The sequence below is a fragment of the Halichondria panicea genome, chromosome 13 (assembly GCF_963675165.1).
Source record: "Halichondria panicea chromosome 13, odHalPani1.1, whole genome shotgun sequence".
NCBI lineage: Eukaryota > Metazoa > Porifera > Demospongiae > Suberitida > Halichondriidae > Halichondria > Halichondria panicea.
This window is the reverse complement of record NC_087389.1, coordinates 6190062-6206062: the sequence shown is the minus strand read 5'-3', so window position 1 is coordinate 6206062 and position 16001 is coordinate 6190062. Positions and strand designations below refer to the sequence as shown.

At 42.3% G+C, this 16001-nt stretch overlaps 2 protein-coding genes and 2 long non-coding RNA genes across 8 annotated transcripts; 2 read left to right on the top strand and 2 right to left on the bottom strand.

Annotated features, from left to right (window-relative positions):
* Positions 1-60: 60 nt before the first annotated feature.
* Positions 61-5956, bottom strand: LOC135347104 (uncharacterized). Of its 5 annotated transcripts, none has more exons than XR_010398259.1 (9): positions 5851-5931; positions 5652-5802; positions 3737-3873; positions 3623-3676; positions 3349-3528; positions 3065-3150; positions 797-931; positions 637-729; positions 61-419 (listed from the first exon to the last, which is right to left on the bottom strand). It is a non-coding gene; the product is annotated as an uncharacterized LOC135347104 (long non-coding RNA). The 5 variants fall into 5 exon arrangements; XR_010398260.1 differs by having other exon boundaries at positions 62-419; positions 5652-5761; positions 5851-5956; XR_010398261.1 differs by lacking the exon at positions 5652-5802 and having other exon boundaries at positions 63-419; positions 5851-5948.
* Positions 5957-5990: 34 nt separating this feature from the next.
* Positions 5991-8340, top strand: LOC135347105 (uncharacterized). Its single transcript, XR_010398262.1, has 5 exons — positions 5991-6187; positions 6333-6411; positions 6457-6680; positions 6734-6777; positions 8079-8340. It is a non-coding gene; the product is annotated as an uncharacterized LOC135347105 (long non-coding RNA).
* A 563-nt stretch (positions 8341-8903) lies between these two features.
* LOC135347094 (1,25-dihydroxyvitamin D(3) 24-hydroxylase, mitochondrial-like) lies at positions 8904-13230 on the top strand. Its single transcript, XM_064544971.1, has 10 exons — positions 8904-9240; positions 9348-9498; positions 10161-10348; positions 10409-10590; positions 11057-11227; positions 11884-12047; positions 12180-12258; positions 12323-12479; positions 12783-12826; positions 12901-13230. Exons 1-10 carry the CDS (start codon positions 8970-8972, stop codon positions 13009-13011), a joined length of 1518 nt encoding a protein of 505 aa, XP_064401041.1. The 5' UTR covers positions 8904-8969; the 3' UTR covers positions 13012-13230.
* Positions 13231-13308: 78 nt separating this feature from the next.
* Positions 13309-15811, bottom strand: LOC135347102 (GATOR2 complex protein WDR59-like). The gene is made up of 7 exons (XM_064544979.1): positions 15665-15811; positions 15282-15331; positions 15008-15187; positions 14724-14809; positions 14205-14300; positions 14003-14098; positions 13309-13789 (listed from the first exon to the last, which is right to left on the bottom strand). The coding sequence occupies exons 1-5, from the start codon at positions 15708-15710 to the stop codon at positions 14294-14296; spliced, it is 369 nt and encodes a 122-aa protein (XP_064401049.1). The 5' UTR covers positions 15711-15811; the 3' UTR covers positions 13309-13789; positions 14003-14098; positions 14205-14293.
* Positions 15812-16001: the final 190 nt, after the last annotated feature.

The following is a 16001-nucleotide window of genomic DNA, read 5'->3' as shown; positions in this document are numbered from 1 at the left end:
GGAGCTATATGATAAACCACAATGGACCGTAATCACTATAATCAACAATCCCGGGTACCCCTCAGTCTCCCCCCTATATATATGACACGGTACAGTTCAACAATTAATATTAAGCTTCAACAAAAAATGGTGATGTGACGATAAAATTGTACATACAATACTTTACAATGATATAAGAATTCTATGCAGGTCACAAATTAGGAAGGTTTTGTTTACATAATTTATATTACTATGTTCAATTTATACTAGACATCTGTTCATAGTCAGCTGATCAGGCTGGAGTGCAACAGAGAGAACTGAGCTGGACTAACCACAACACGATGAGACCCCCCACACGACTTCCGCTGCCCGGGGGTAGACCGTAGTGGGAGCTTCAGTCGAGTGGCCAGGACAGACGGCTGGGTAGATTCATTCAGGGCCTGCAGAGAGGTGGTTCAAAAATGGTTATAATACAAATAGTTGTTCGTAGGAGAACAAGTAATAATTATGCGTAAAATTCCAGCAGTTCACAACTAAATTTCGCAATCAATCAATACTAACTATTAGTGCAGTTCTGATTGGTGCATGGTGTGGTTGCTATAGCTACTGGTGCTTTTTTCTAATAAATGCTCCTGATATTGCTACTAGTGCACACACCTTTGCAAATTGTGAGGTGAAAGAAGCCAGCTGTGTAAAGATGACGCCACCAGGGTAGTTACTGGCTATCAGTCTAGTCACATCTTATTTGAGCTGGGTCGGGACAATAAGAATCAACACTTATCAAAACGACTAGTCTGACTGTATAATTATAGCTAACCTGTTGAGCTTGACGTTGCATTTTAAAGATGTTGGCAACCTGATTAGACAGCTGTTCCCTCGGTGAAGGCTTCTTGTTGGCAGGGACACCAATGTCTAGAGATATCACTCTGGGCAACGAGAACCTCTTTATATCCTGTGGAAACAAAGTACAAGTCACTACTGTGCAGTGCACTGTACGTACATGTATCTACACTGGTAGCAGCATTAGTAATGTCCAACGTTAAGTAAAGTATCTTTAAACAGTCATGACTTGCTCTGTAACTATGGGAATGAAGTGCCCTCTCTCTAGAGGCTCTGTAACTATGGGAATGAAGTGCCCTCTCTCTAGAGGCTCTGTAACTATGGGAATGAAGTACCCTCTCTCTAGAGGCTCAGTAACTATGCATGGGAATGAAGTACCCTCTCTCTAGAGGCTCTGTAACTATGGGAATGAAGTACCCTCTCTCTAGAGGCTCAGTAACTATGGGAATGAAGTACCCTCTCTCTAGAGGCTCAGTAACTATGGGAATGAAGTACCCTCTCTCTAGAGGCTCAGTAACTATGGGAATGAAGTACCCTCTCTCTAGAGGCTCAGTAACTATGGGAATGAAGTACCCTCTCTCTAGAGGCTCTGTAACTATGGGAATGAAGTACCCTCTCTCTAGAGGCTCAGTAACTATGGGAATGAAGTATCCTCTCTCTAGAGGCTCAGTAACTATGGGAATGAAGTACCCTCTCTCTAGAGGCTCTGTAACTATGGGAATGAAGTACCCTCTCTCTAGAGGCTCAGTAACTATGGGAATGAAGTACCCTCTCTCTAGAGGCTCTGTAACTATGGGAATGAAGTACCCTCTCTCTAGAGGCTCTGTAACTATGCATGGGAATGAAGTGCCCTCTCTCTAGAGGCTCTGTAACTATGGGAATGAAGCACCCTCTCTCTAGAGGCTCTGTAACTATGCATGGGAATGAAGTGCCCTCTCTCTAGAGGCTCTGTAACTATGGGAATGAAGTACCCTCTCTCTAGAGGCTCAGTAACTATGGGAATGAAGTACCCTCTCTCTAGAGGCTCTGTAACTATGGGAATGAAGTACCCTCTCTCTAGAGGCTCAGTAACTATGGGAATGAAGTACCCTCTCTCTAGAGGCTCTGTAACTATGCATGGGAATGAAGTACCCTCTCTCTAGAGGCTCTGTAACTATGCATGGGAATGAAGTACCCTCTCTCTAGAGGCTCTGTAACTATGCATGGGAATGAAGTACCCTCTCTCTAGAGGCTCTGTAACTATGCATGGGAATGAAGTGCCCTCTCTCTAGAGGCTCTGTAACTATGGGAATGAAGTGCCCTCTCTCTAGAGGCTCTGTAACTATGGGAATGAAGTACCCTCTCTCTAGAGGCTCTGTAACTATGCATGGGAATGAAGTACCCTCTCTCTAGAGGCTCTGTAACTATGGGAATGAAGTACCCTCTCTCTAAAGGCTCTGTAACTATGGGAATGAAGTACCCTCTCTCTAGAGGCTCTGTAACTATGCATGGGAATGAAGTGCCCTCTCTCTAGAGGCTCTGTAACTATGGGAATGAAGTACCCTCTCTCTAGAGGCTCAGTAACTATGGGAATGAAGTACCCTCTCTCTAGAGGCTCTGTAACTATGCATGGGAATGAAGTACCCTCTCTCTAGAGGCTCTGTAACTATGGGAATGAAGTGCCCTCTCTCTAGAGGCTCTGTAACTATGGGAATGAAGTGCCCTCTCTCTAGAGGCTCTGTAACTATGGGAATGAAGTGCCCTCTCTCTAGAGGCTCTGTAACTATGGGAATGAAGTGCCCTCTCTCTAGAGGCTCTGTAACTATGGGAATGAAGTGCCCTCTCTCTAGAGGCTCTGTAACTATGGGAATGAAGTGCCCTCTCTCTAGAGGCTCTGTAACTATGGGAATGAAGTGCCCTCTCTCTAGAGGCTCTGTAACTATGGGAATGAAGTGCCCTCTCTCTAGAGGCTCTGTAACTATGGGAATGAAGTGCCCTCTCTCTAGAGGCTCTGTAACTATGGGAATGAAGTGCCCTCTCTCTAGAGGCTCTGTAATTATGGGAATGAAGTGCCCTCTCTCTAGAGGCTCTGTAACTATGGGAATGAAGTGCCCTCTCTCTAGAGGCTCTGTAACTATGGGAATGAAGTACCCTCTCTCTAGAGGCTCTGTAACTATGGGAATGAAGTACCCTCTCTCTAGAGGCTCTGTAACTATGGGAATGAAGTACCCTCTCTCTAGAGGCTCTGTAACTATGGGGTGGGTACCTGACTGGTCGAGTGTGTGCCTTGAGGGAGTGTACCAGAGGATGTCTCTCAGCATTCACATTCCAGACCTCCAGCTTCTGCTGGCACTGGGGGACAAAGATAGGATATATTACACCAAGAGTGTTATCTACTCTTAATTACAATAGCTCCCATAACGATACCATCCACTCATTTTGTGCACACAATTTTAATCCACATCGTAATTATCGCGCTACCATAGACTCTGGTTTTAGACACCTCCTTATAATAAAAGCGTACAGCCTGTGTATCACACACACACTCACGGTGGAGGCCAGTAAGTCCTCCTTCACCAGGTGAGGGTTCCACAACACTGCCTTGATCTCGTACTTGTTCTGTCTCCCTAGTTTCCTGACAGCCTTGGGTTCACTGTACGCCTCAGGTTGATCTAAATTGACCACAGCTAACCACTTCTGACTGCAACGATGACTAACATTACGCCATGCCTGGAGTGCATGAATACGCTAATAGTATATGTTATAATAATTATGCTGAATGCACCAGACTACACAAACACACACACACAGCAATCTCACGTACACTGCCAGAACAACTCTCTTTCCAGTGCAGTCCACAGCGCGCGAAAGTGTTTGCCTATCATAAGAAAATTCCACAACAATTTATATTTATAGGGGTTTATCATAACCGACTAACCTGCCACTCTGGGAAGCTCAGTACAACATCTCTGACCTCTTCTTCAGCCACATCAACTCTACTTGCAGCCGCGCTACACACTGTATCGTAGACTTCTAGTATGACTTCACATTGTAATGATCATTAAATCTGCAAAGCTACAAACAATAATAAAAAATTATGTGGGCGTATAAACTAAAACTGAATGTTGTCTACTATAATTATAGCATGTACATGTACATGTAGGATCTAGCTAGCTTAATGTGTGTACATGTGCAACCTACTGCACTAGAACACACACCCTGAATGTACGTAGCTAGATCTAGCTTTAATGTGTATAAGCTTACACTAGCACTGTACTGCATGACTCTGTTCACCTACAAATTCAATGCAGGGTGTTCTCAATTATAGTTTAGACACTAGTTGATAAGATCTACATGTACATGGGAAGTACATGGGAAAAGTGCCTCAGAGCAGGTATACTATTGGACTTAGTATACCTGCAAATTTACTTAGTATACCTAGTATTCCGTTGTCAAGTAATTGTATTGTAGTCAAGCAGTTTGCGCATGCGCACTAGTATCTAAATGAGTTAGACACTGTTTTGTCGGTGTCCATGTGACTTAGAAGCCCTCAGCCACTTTAGTACCCTCGCTACGCTCGGGATAGTAAATCAGTGCCTTTGGGCTTCTAAATCCCATAGACACCTCCAAAACAGTGTCTAACTATCATATAGTAAGTATAGAATAGCAACGTTCTACAAATATATTCCTGATTCTGGAGAGACTGCATGTCATACACATCCTCCGCACGTATAGGTCCTGCATGCTCTAACTACCAAACTGTACTTTTTACCACAGGAAGGCTGTGGTTATTTCAGTTGTAGATCCTATGGCGTATGTTGTTAGTGGAAGGCTTTCCTTTGATCTCTATGGTTTCCGTATATACTACAAGGATCTTTGTATAGTGGTAAGGTAGTGTTTCCACCCACGCATCAAACGCTCTATGAATATCATTATTTTGTGCATATTCTTTAATAGCCTGCTTGCTTAGCACTACTCTATAGGCCTCGTCCAACGGTTACTATGGTGAGACCCTCAGGCCCTTAGCAGCACCTTTGCTGAGCTCGAGGGCGCTATATATACACGCTTGGGCCCTCGAGGCCTCATAATAATCCCATGGACTCAGCAAGTGGGATTTGTGGGATGCCGTTTGGGTGTTTAACTGTACCATATAGTAATATTCGTGGTTTTCGTGGATTGAGCATGTACCGCGAATTTCATATCGTATATGCATGCATGCTGCAAAAGGCTGCTATATTCCACGAAAATTAAATCCGCAAAAACCTTTCTAAAGGCATTTCCGCGAAAATTATCCCTCGAAATATACCTGCATGCATGCTATAAGGTATATACACTATACATACTTGCAGCGACTGGGAAGTTTGTATTTGATGCTGATATGGATCTGCTGGTTAATCCGAAAGAAGAAGACCTCAAATTCCTCGATAAAGTCGATCAGCTTTTCGAGGGAATGGGAAGGTTGGCGTATGAGCTTCCTCTGTTCAAGATCTACAAAAACAATCTGTACCACTTCTACTTGGATGCTTTAGAAGTAATTTTTTCAAAGGTCCATGCAAAGAAGTGTTACTATATACAATACTTGCAGGGAAGCTATATGAACATAGTAGCAAGTATGCCAACAGATTACAGGAGAAGCTGGAGAGAGGTGAGAGCAGTGAAGTACAGGGGATGCTGGAGCAATGGCTGAGAGAGAAGATTACCACTAAAGAAGCTGTGGCAATGTCAGCTACAATGTTTACTGCTGGGATCCACACGGTAAGCTAACTGCACTTGCATGCATGGGTGTAGAAAATTGGTTTCATGCATGCACATGTGTTTTTTTGCACTTATAGACTGCCTATCAATCTACGTACCTCCTGTTTGAGTTGGCTAAGAACCCTGAGGTCCAGGAGCGGCTCTACCAGGAGATACAGAGTGTCAGTGGCGGATCCAGAAGGGGGTCCATGGGGTCCCTTGACCCCCCCTTTTGAAGTTAACTTTAAAAGGCTTAATGACACCAGCTAGCTATTTATCAGTTTTTGTAGCTATTGTAATTTGATTCAATGATTGTACCTGTTGTTTTGATGTATCAACTGCCAAAGGAGTGTTCAGGTTAGCCTAGGCCGGCTAGCTAGTTGACTGTTTGTGGCAGCTCTACGCAAGTCTATTATGGGACTTCCCCTGGCTGAGCATGGGATTTTCCCTAGTCACGTGTGACCGAAAGTGGGCGTAACCCTAAAAATTTCGCGCTGCGCGCGACTTTCATTACTTGCGCTGGCGCTAGTTAGTTTGGACCCCCCCTTTCATTTTTCCTGGATCCGCCACTGAGTGTGGTGGGGGAGCGACCTCCCACAGCTCAGGACTTAGAGGCAATGCCCTACCTCAGAGGATGCATCAAGGAGAGCCTCAGGTGAGTGTCAACTGTGTGAAGACTGTTTGCAGCAACCGTGTATATAATCATCATTGCTATAAGTATATATATATGCGGCAATCTAAATGTTGATAGCTTAATTGATTAATAAGTATTGTAATGAGTCATCTTGTTGTACACGCAGAGTCAGGTCAGTTGTAAATCTCTTCTCTGGTGTTCTGAAAAAAGATGCCGTCGTCCATGATTACCATGTACCTGCTGGGGTGAGTTGATAATTATGGTGGTAAATTATTTTATTTTAACCGCAGGTGAATTTGATATACTTGAGTTACACGGCTGCAAAGAGCGACAAAATGTTTGATGAGCCATCAAAGTTCAAGCTAGCCTCGATTCAAGGCCAATTAAAATACGTATTTTAATCGGCCTGGAATCGAGGCTAAGTTCAAGTCAGAGAGGTGGATGAGAAAGAATGGACCACAGCAGCATCCCTTCTCAATACTGCCATTTGGGTTTGGACCCAGACAATGTTATGGTGGGTCCCAGACTGCATGATTCATTCATAGCTAATTGTATTTTTTATTTTAGGGAAAAGATTTGCTGGATTAGAAATGAAACTACTGCTGGTTGAAGTAAGTCAGAATTTGGTTGTGGTACCAACAGTCTTCTTCTGTAGATATGTATGTTAATAATACCATGCATAAAATCAGCAACTAACTGCATGTGTAAGTTAGTAGTCATGGTAGCCTTGATTCCAGGCCGCTGAGAAAGGCGGCCTGGTATACACTGTTTACGCATGCGCCAGAATTACCAAGAATCTTGGTAATCGTAAATTGTAGTATATTTATCAGTATTTTTATTCCGGATTTAGTTGTAAAACATTGATATCCGTTTCATTAATTTATAATTAATGATGTCATTGAAAAAAGAAATCTAGTCCAAGTTGTGTAATGGCTGCTACCTTAATTCTCTTCTGCTCTCGCGTACGCGTTATCCTGTGTTGGAAAACCAGGTCTAGTCTTGAAAGACAAGCAGCTGGAGGCGTTGAAGTGTCTGTACGCTGGTGTTTATGTGGGTACTGTACCGACCGGCTATGGCAAGTCCCAGAGCAAGTCCATCTGCTTTCCAGACACTCCCTTTCTTGATTGATGTGACGCTTGACAGGACCAGTGCACCTCTCTCTGAAAGAAGTGTTGTGATGAAAGAAGTAATAATAATAATAAAGTGTTGTGATGGTGATTTCTCCTCTTGTTTCTCTGAGTGAAGCCATCTTCAAAGTGTTGGTGTGTCTGTTCGACGTTCATGCAGTGCCATTCTCTCTGGAAGGAAGTATTGTTGTGATATTTGCCGAAAATTGGTCACAGAGTAAGTACGTGGTATCTGATCCGAGAACTGTGTGGCCTGAATGTGTTTACAATCCGAGGGACTTGTGTGTATCCGATCCGAGGGACTTGTTGCTTGAGTGTGTATCCAGACTTGTTGCTTGAGTGTGTATTAATGGATAGTGCTTTCAATGGTAAATCTATTGTGTAAATCAATAAGTAGTCCTCACATTATATTACGTCACAGCCACTGTACTTATCCACATTTATTTTTTACCCACAGGTTTAACTAATTTCTTATGAGATTAACTTGTCGCCTGAGTGTGTATCCGATCCGAGCCTCAAGTTAATGAATAAATCTACAGAGCTGATGTTTTACTTAGCTGTCTCTGTGTCTACAGTATAAACAGAGAGGTAGCCTCTCCTTTTTCTTTTTTCTGTTCTTTATCAATAAGATAAAATACTGTTTTAACGTTCAATGAGATAAAATACGGTAATAATTGTCCACCCACGCGCCAACAGTAAATACCAGGCCCTATTCAAGGGGCTGGAGTCGAGGCTAGTAGTCATGGCTGTGTCTAAATATGTCCTTTGAACCCATGCATACACAGTTGGCTCGAAACTTTACTCTAAAGACAAACAAGGAGGACTTGAAGATAGTTGAAAAACTGATAGCCACAGTGAAGGAGGACGTCCCTCTTTTTTTAACTGACAGAAATTAATTAACAGGAGCTATTATTTTTGAATCTGTGGTGGGTGTAATGATATGAATGCACCTGTCAACCCAAGGCTACAAGGTTTAAAATAAAACGCCCAAACTGCACCGCTTTTGCGGCTTTAAATCGAGGATTTCTCACTCTTTGAGGTTCCATGCACGTGTGTGTTACCACAAAACCTGCAACTATAGTTGTGGATATGTATTTTGATAGGTTCAAAATACATATCCACAACTATAGTTGCAGGTTTTGTGGTAACACACACGTGCATGGAACCTCAAAGAATGAGAAATCCTGATGCACAGGTGGTTCAAAACTTCACTCTAAAGACAAGCAAGGACGACCTAAAGATGATTGAGAGGCTGGTCTCATCGCAGTCAAGACTAGCCTCTATCTATGTCTATGCCGCAGTAAATGGGGACGTTTATTTTTTTACAGCAAGAACTGTCATAAATTATCGCTTTTTAATCTGGCAGAGTCTTCTATAAACTGGCCTGGAATCAAGGCATCATCACTGCCATGTGTATTGGTGTATTGTAGGACTGTGCAAGACTGACTATAGCCTCGAATCCAGGCCGATTCAAATACGTATTTTAATCGGCCTGGTCTCGAGGCTAAAAGACTGACTATGCACGTATCTACCTAGCCTCGATTCCAGGCCGCTTGAAGCCTTTTTCAAGCGGCCTGGAATCGAGGCTAGTATCTACCGTGCGGGTAGACAAAAGTAAACATTGCGGTAGATAAGAACATTACTCAGCAAAAATTAATATCAAAAACGAGAATCAGATGCTTTCCTTTCTCAAGCAATGGCCCATGCCGATGCCAACCACCAGGCTTGCTGTGAGATGTGTGACTACAAGTTCACATTCCAAGCAACAAGCTGCTACAAGACCACAACAAGCCAAACCATTCAACTCAATCCCAGGACCCAAGCCTCTGCCATTACTGGGGAATCTGCTGGATATAGTGAGAGTACGGAGGAGAGGGCAAAGGTTTTCTGATTTTCATTATGAGGGTCTGGAAAAGTACGGAGGAATCATGAAGCTGCTTCTACCAGGTGTGCTTGCTTTACCTTACCATAAACATAGAGAAACTTGGACATTTTCAGTTGATTTGCGAGTCTAGTTTTTCCCATTGCTTGTCATTATAACTATCGTCCTGCAGGTGCTGGTACCATGGTGGTAGTGGCTGATCCTGATGTATTGGAGGAGGTGCTCAGAGCTGAAGGAAAGTACCCGAAAAGGGATACGTCAGTTGGCCCTAAGATGAAATGGTTTTTCGAGCAATCTGGAAAACCACCTGGATTTACAAGTCTGTGAGTGCATGTAGTCAATGTGTATGAGGTGTAAGTATCGCATAGTATTCTATTCTGTTAAACTCTTACAAAGACTATAGCTACTTGTGTATCCTGCTATGTTGTCATCTTAAGTAGTGTATACATGCATGTAGCTTTGCAGTTCTTTTCTGACTCTTGTAGCTAACAAACAGCTATAGCGCTTTAGTGCAAGGCTAACTCATAAGTTGAATAGCGAACAGATAGTGCTATGAAAGATTCTGAAGAGACTGTAACAGCCTTCACTGTGAGTCAAACTCAAGAAAGAAGCTTTAGTTTGCAAATCCACGAATCAAAAATTAAAATCTAAAAGAACGTGACTAGAAGCCTATATAGAATCTGCTATTTGTTGTTGCATTGTAACCGTTGAGCAGTTACAGCTGCAGACACACACACACACACACAGTCAGCTCGTCCGGCTACGCATACCGTATTACTAGAATATTTTGCTGGAAAACCTTGCAAACGAGCCAAATCAGCAGAAAAATTGACCCTTTGCGAGCAAGGATCGTGTGTAATAATTTAGGTTTTGCAGATTTTATTGTAACAGACAGTTGTGAATTGATCAACCATCTCAAAGTTTGATGCTTGCAAAACATTCTAGTAATACGGTAATGATATACAGCTTTCACATAATTATGTAGGGATGGTGAAGATTGGAAGAGAGAGCGTGTTGCAGCTAGCAAGCAAGTACTGCCCCGGAATGTGAACAGCTACATTGAGGGCCTGAACCCTATCTACACTCGATTCTCTGACCACCTGAGGAGCGTAAGAAATGAAGATGGTTTGATTGAGAATTTCACTCCACTCGCTAAAAAGATAACAATGGAAGGTAGCTATAAATCTTCAGTTTATAAATTATAATATGGGAATTCTATTTTCATTATAATAGCTACTGGAAAATTTGTGTTTGGTGCTGATCTGGACCTGCTAGTTAATCCAAAAGAGGAAGATGTAAAGTTTCTTGACAATGTCGACCGGCTTTTCGAAGGCATTGGAAGACTGATCAACGAGCCAGCTCTGTACAAGATTTACAAGAACAAGTTTTACTACTCATTCATGGATGCGATAAAGGTATGTATGTTGACAGTGAACCTCACTAATCCAAATAGAGCCAGACCAGACCACATCCGAAATTACCGGATTAACGGATGTCATTAGTAATTGATTATGAATATCATTAACGAAGACACTTATATACATTGTATTAGGATATTACTGTGTCCAGAAGGGAGCTGCTAGCTGGAATATATATGTCTCTCCAATACAATGAGCTATCTTTGTTTTCTTTGTAGTGGCCGTTGTATGTATTGAGCACATTATTGCTGAATCAGCAAAGTAAGTTAGACTGCAAATGCGCAGTCTAATGGTAGCCCCTCCTTTTTTTCGGTTTTGCTATTTGTTTGGGTTTCTGACTAAAGGGATCCAGATTAGCGATGTTCTACTGTATTTTGACATGTGCATGCGCAGTGAGGTAGACGATAAGTGCTGCAGTACTTACCGCTATAATTGAATACCAGCTGGAGTATCTTTTTTACAGGGGACCTTTTCACATGGTAGCAAGTACGCTACCGACTTGCAAAAGGAGCTGGACAGAGGTGAGAGCAGTGAAGTACAGGGGATGCTGGAGCAATGGCTGAGAGAGAAGAAGATGTCCACTGAAGAAGCTGTGTCACTGTCAGCTTCAATGCTGATTGCTGGTATCCACACGGTATACATACATAAGTTACTGTACTCCCCTTCTTATGTCAGTATTACATATAATTATATTACTCTTTTCAGGTCAGTTGTCCAGAGGCATGTGTTTGGACATGCGCAGTAGACTAGATCTATAAATGATAGTAATTGATTTATTTTTGCAGGCATAATAGTCTCAGGGGGCTCCCCATGTATATATAGACATTGAAAAGAACATAAAATTAGTGCTGCCTATTAAATGGCTGATTTAATTCAAGATACATAGAATTGCAGTATATCTTTCCTGCCTGCTAAACTTGTAGCAGACATAGGAGTAAATCATGCAGACTACCAGCATGACCAGGCAGGACAGTCGAAGTTCATCACATTTCTTAGCACCAACGATAGTAGGCATAACAGTGTGGTTGGAGGCACCTCACATTGATCATTGGTCCAGAAGCACTAAGAAGGAACTGTCTCCATGAGACCATGACACTGTCACAGTCTATATATGACTAGCTAGCTAGCTATAGACCTTGCCTAATGGAGCTATCTTTACACTGTGGTCAAGTTTCTTGCACATGCGCAGAAGAGTCCTCCGGACAATTGACCTGAAAATAGTAATAGCACTGCTGAAGTTTTAATACTTGGCTCCCATTTAAACGTTTATCTCATCCCCTCTTCGTTTAGACCGCTAATCAGTCTATATTCCTCCTGTTTGAGTTGGCTAATAACCCTGAGGTCCAGGAGCGGCTATACCAGGAAATACAGAGTGTAGTGGGGGAGCGACCTCCCACAGCTCAGGACCTAGAGGCAATGCCCTACCTCAGAGGATGCATCAAGGAGAGCTTCAGGTACAATTATGTGTGCCCATAACAATTATAAGCTAATGTATGCGACCTGCATATGTAATAATTATGCCGCTGTTATATATGACTTCCTGCATGGGTATAATGTAGTCGCTAACTTTAAACCAATTATTGTAGAGTCAGATCCACAGCACCAGGTTTACCCCGTGTTTTGAATGAGGATGCCATCATCCATGGTTACCATGTGCCTGCCGGGGTGAGTCAAAACTTTTTAAAGCTTGCTAATATTATAAGTATTTCCATTCTCCTAACATGCACAGGTGACTTTGTTCTACTCGAGTTACACGGCTGCAAAGAGTGACAAAATATTTGAGGAGCCATCAAAGTTCAAGCCAGAGAGGTGGATGAGAAATGATGGACCACAGCAGCATCCCTTCTCAATACTGCCATTTGGGTTTGGACCCAGACAATGTTATGGTATGTGTTACCACCTATATGTATACTATTGAAACGGGTACTAATTTTAGTGAATTAACGCTAATTATGTCCGCGTTAAAACGCATTAAATAATAAGGTATATAATAACTTCTGAAAATATGCTAAGCAAGCTAGCCCTTTTTTCATCTGTATATCTGACTCCAAACCTTCTATTGACACATAAGTATTGCCTATAATGATAGTTACCCGAGAAAAATCTGAAACCGCTCATAGTACCCGTTTTTAATAGTAACCTTAAGGTAGTGTTTTTTATAGTGTGTCTCAGTCTGCACCTACATGCAGGAAAAAGGTTTGCAGAACTTGAAATGAAACTCTTCATGGTTGACGTGAGTGATCATGTTACTTTATACAGGACAATTATATTGATTTCTGAACATTGATCTATTGATTGATACCATAGATTGCTCGAAATTTCATACTGAAGGCTGGACAGGAAGATATGAAGATGCTTGAACATGCCCTCGTCACACCACAGGAGGACGTGCCACTCTATTTCATTGACAGAAATTAGACTATAAATAATAATTAATGTATACTTTTTAAGTCAGTCCAGGCCTGCATGCCTGTATAATCGAGACTCATTATATAGTATATATACGCACAAAACTGCCTGAATTTATTTATACTTCAGAATTCTATAGTCTGAGTTATATTATACTAGTACTCTGTGCTGATGTTGTGTTGATTGTCGCAATTTTTGCTATACACTCACTTGATTGCTATACAAGAAGCAGCAATTATTTATGGGCAGTATAATTATTATAATTATCAATAGTTCTCGAGCTCTTGGTAGTATATATCTAGTTTGTATTGAAGAAGTTGACTGCCAGAAAGATGCATGGTCCGGACTCCCTGAAAGCTTCTGCAGGAGTCTTCTGGAGCTATATGATAAACCACAATGGACCGTAATCACTATAATCAACAATCCCGGGTACCCCTCAGTCTCCCCCCTATATATATGACACGGTACAGTTCAACAATTAATATTAAGCTTCAACAAAAAATGGTGATGTGACGATAAAATTGTACATACAATACTTTACAATGATATAAGAATTCTATGCAGGTCACAAATTAGGAAGGTTTTGTTTACATAATTTATATTACTATGTTCAATTTATACTAGACATCTGTTCATAGTCAGCTGATCAGGCTGGAGTGCAACAGAGAGAACTGAGCTGGACTAACCACAACACGATGAGACCCCCCACACGACTGCCGCTGCCCGGGGGTAGTGGGAGCTTCAGTCGAGTGGCCAGGACAGACGGCTGGGTAGATTCATTCAGGGCCTGCAGAGAGGTGGTTCAAAAATGGTTATAATACAAATAGTTGTTCGTAGGAGAACAAGTAATAATTATGCGTAAACTTCCAGCAGTTCACAACTAAATTTCGCAATCAATCAATACTAACTATTAGTGCAGTTCTGATTGGTGGTGTGGTTGCTATAGCTACTGGTACTTTCTTCTAATAAATGCTCCTGATATTGCTACTAGTGCACAGACCTTTGCAAATTGTGGTGAGGTGAAAGAAGCCAGCTGTGTAAAGATGACGCCACCAGGGTAGTTACTGGCTATCAGTCTAGTCACATCTTATTTGAGCTGGGTCGGGACAATAAGAATCAACACTTATCAAAACGGCTAGTCTGACTGTATAATTATAGCTAATCTGTTGAGCTTGACGTTGCATTTTAAAGATGTTGGCAACCTGATTAGACAGCTGTTCCCTCAGTGAAGGCTTCTTGTTGGCAGGGACACCAATGTCTAGAGATATCACTCTGGGCAACGAGAACCTCTTTATATCCTGTGGAAACAAAGTACAAGTCACTACTGTGCAGTGCACTGTACGTACATTTATACACTGGTAGCAGCATTAGTAATGTCCAACGTTAAGTAAAGTATCTTTAAACAGTCATGACTTGCTCTGTAACTATGGGAATGAAGTGCCCTCTCTCTAGAGGCTCTGTAACTATGGGAATAAAGTACCCTCTCTCTAGAGGCTCAGTAACTATGGGAATGAAGTACCCTCTCTCTAGAGGCTCTGTAACTATGGGAATGAAGTACCCTCTCTCTAGAGGCTCTGTAACTATGGGAATGAAGTACCCTCTCTCTAGAGGCTCAGTAACTATGCATGGGAATGAAGTGCCCTCTCTCTAGAGGCTCTGTAACTATGGGAATGCCGAAGTACCCTCTCTCTCTAGAGGCTCTGTAACTATGGGGTGGGTACCTGACTGGTCGAGTGTGTGCCTTGAGGGAGTGTACCAGAGGATGTCTCTCAGCATTCACATTCCAGACCTCCAGCTTCTGCTGGCACTGGGGGACAAAGATAGGATATATTACACCAAGAGTGTTATCTACTCTTAATTACAATAGCTCCCATAACGATACCATCCACTCATTTTGTGCACACAATTTTAATCTACATCGTAATTATCGCGCTACCATAGACTCTGGTTTTAGACACCTCCTTATACTAAAAGCGTACAGCCTGTGTATCACACACACACTCACGGTGGAGGCCAGTAAGTCCTCCTTCACCAGGTGAGGGTTCCACAACACTGCCTTGATCTCGTACTTGTTCTGTCTCCCTAGTTTCCTGACAGCCTTGGGTTCACTGTACTCCTCAGGTTGATCTAAATTGACCACAGCTAACCACTTCTGACTGCAACGATGACTAACATTACGCCATGCCTGGAGTGCATGAATACGCTAATAGTACATGTTATAATAATTATGCTGAATGCACCAGACTACACAAGCACACACACACAGCAATCTCACGTACACTGCCAGAACAACTCTCTTTCCAGTGCAGTCCACAGCGAAAGTGTTTGCCTATCATAAGAAAATTCCACAACAATTTATATTTAGGCCACTCCAAGTGACACTCTGGTTTCTGGTCCTGAATTTTTTTCTAATTGCATGCGGGCGGGCGGCTTTTCTCATTATGTCATTATCATTTCACCTTATGAATCTCATTATTATTTTTGCAAATGAATTATCATTATCACACCACATGGACCATTCTGCGCATGCGTAGTAGAAATAATGAGATAGAAATCCAATAATGAGATAGAAATCCAAGAATAAAATCTGATGCGGGCGGTGGACCAGAAACCAGAGTATCACTTGGAGTGGCCTTATAGGGGTTTATCATAACCGACTAACCTGCCACTCTGGGAAGCTCAGTACAACACCTCTTCTTCAGCCACATCAACTCTTGCAGCCGCGCTACACACTAGACTCGCCAGCCAGCCCTTCCTCGGGCCCGAGGAAGGGCTGGCTGGCGAGTCTAGCTACACACTGTATCGTAGACTTCTAATGCGTATAAACTAAAACTGAATGTTGTCTACTATATACATGCATGTACATGTACATGTAGGATCTAGCTAGCTTAATGTGTGTACATGCATGTGCAACCTATACTGCACTAGAACACACACCCTGAATGTACGTAGCTAGATCTAGCTTTAATGTGTATAAGCTTACACTAGCACTGTACTGC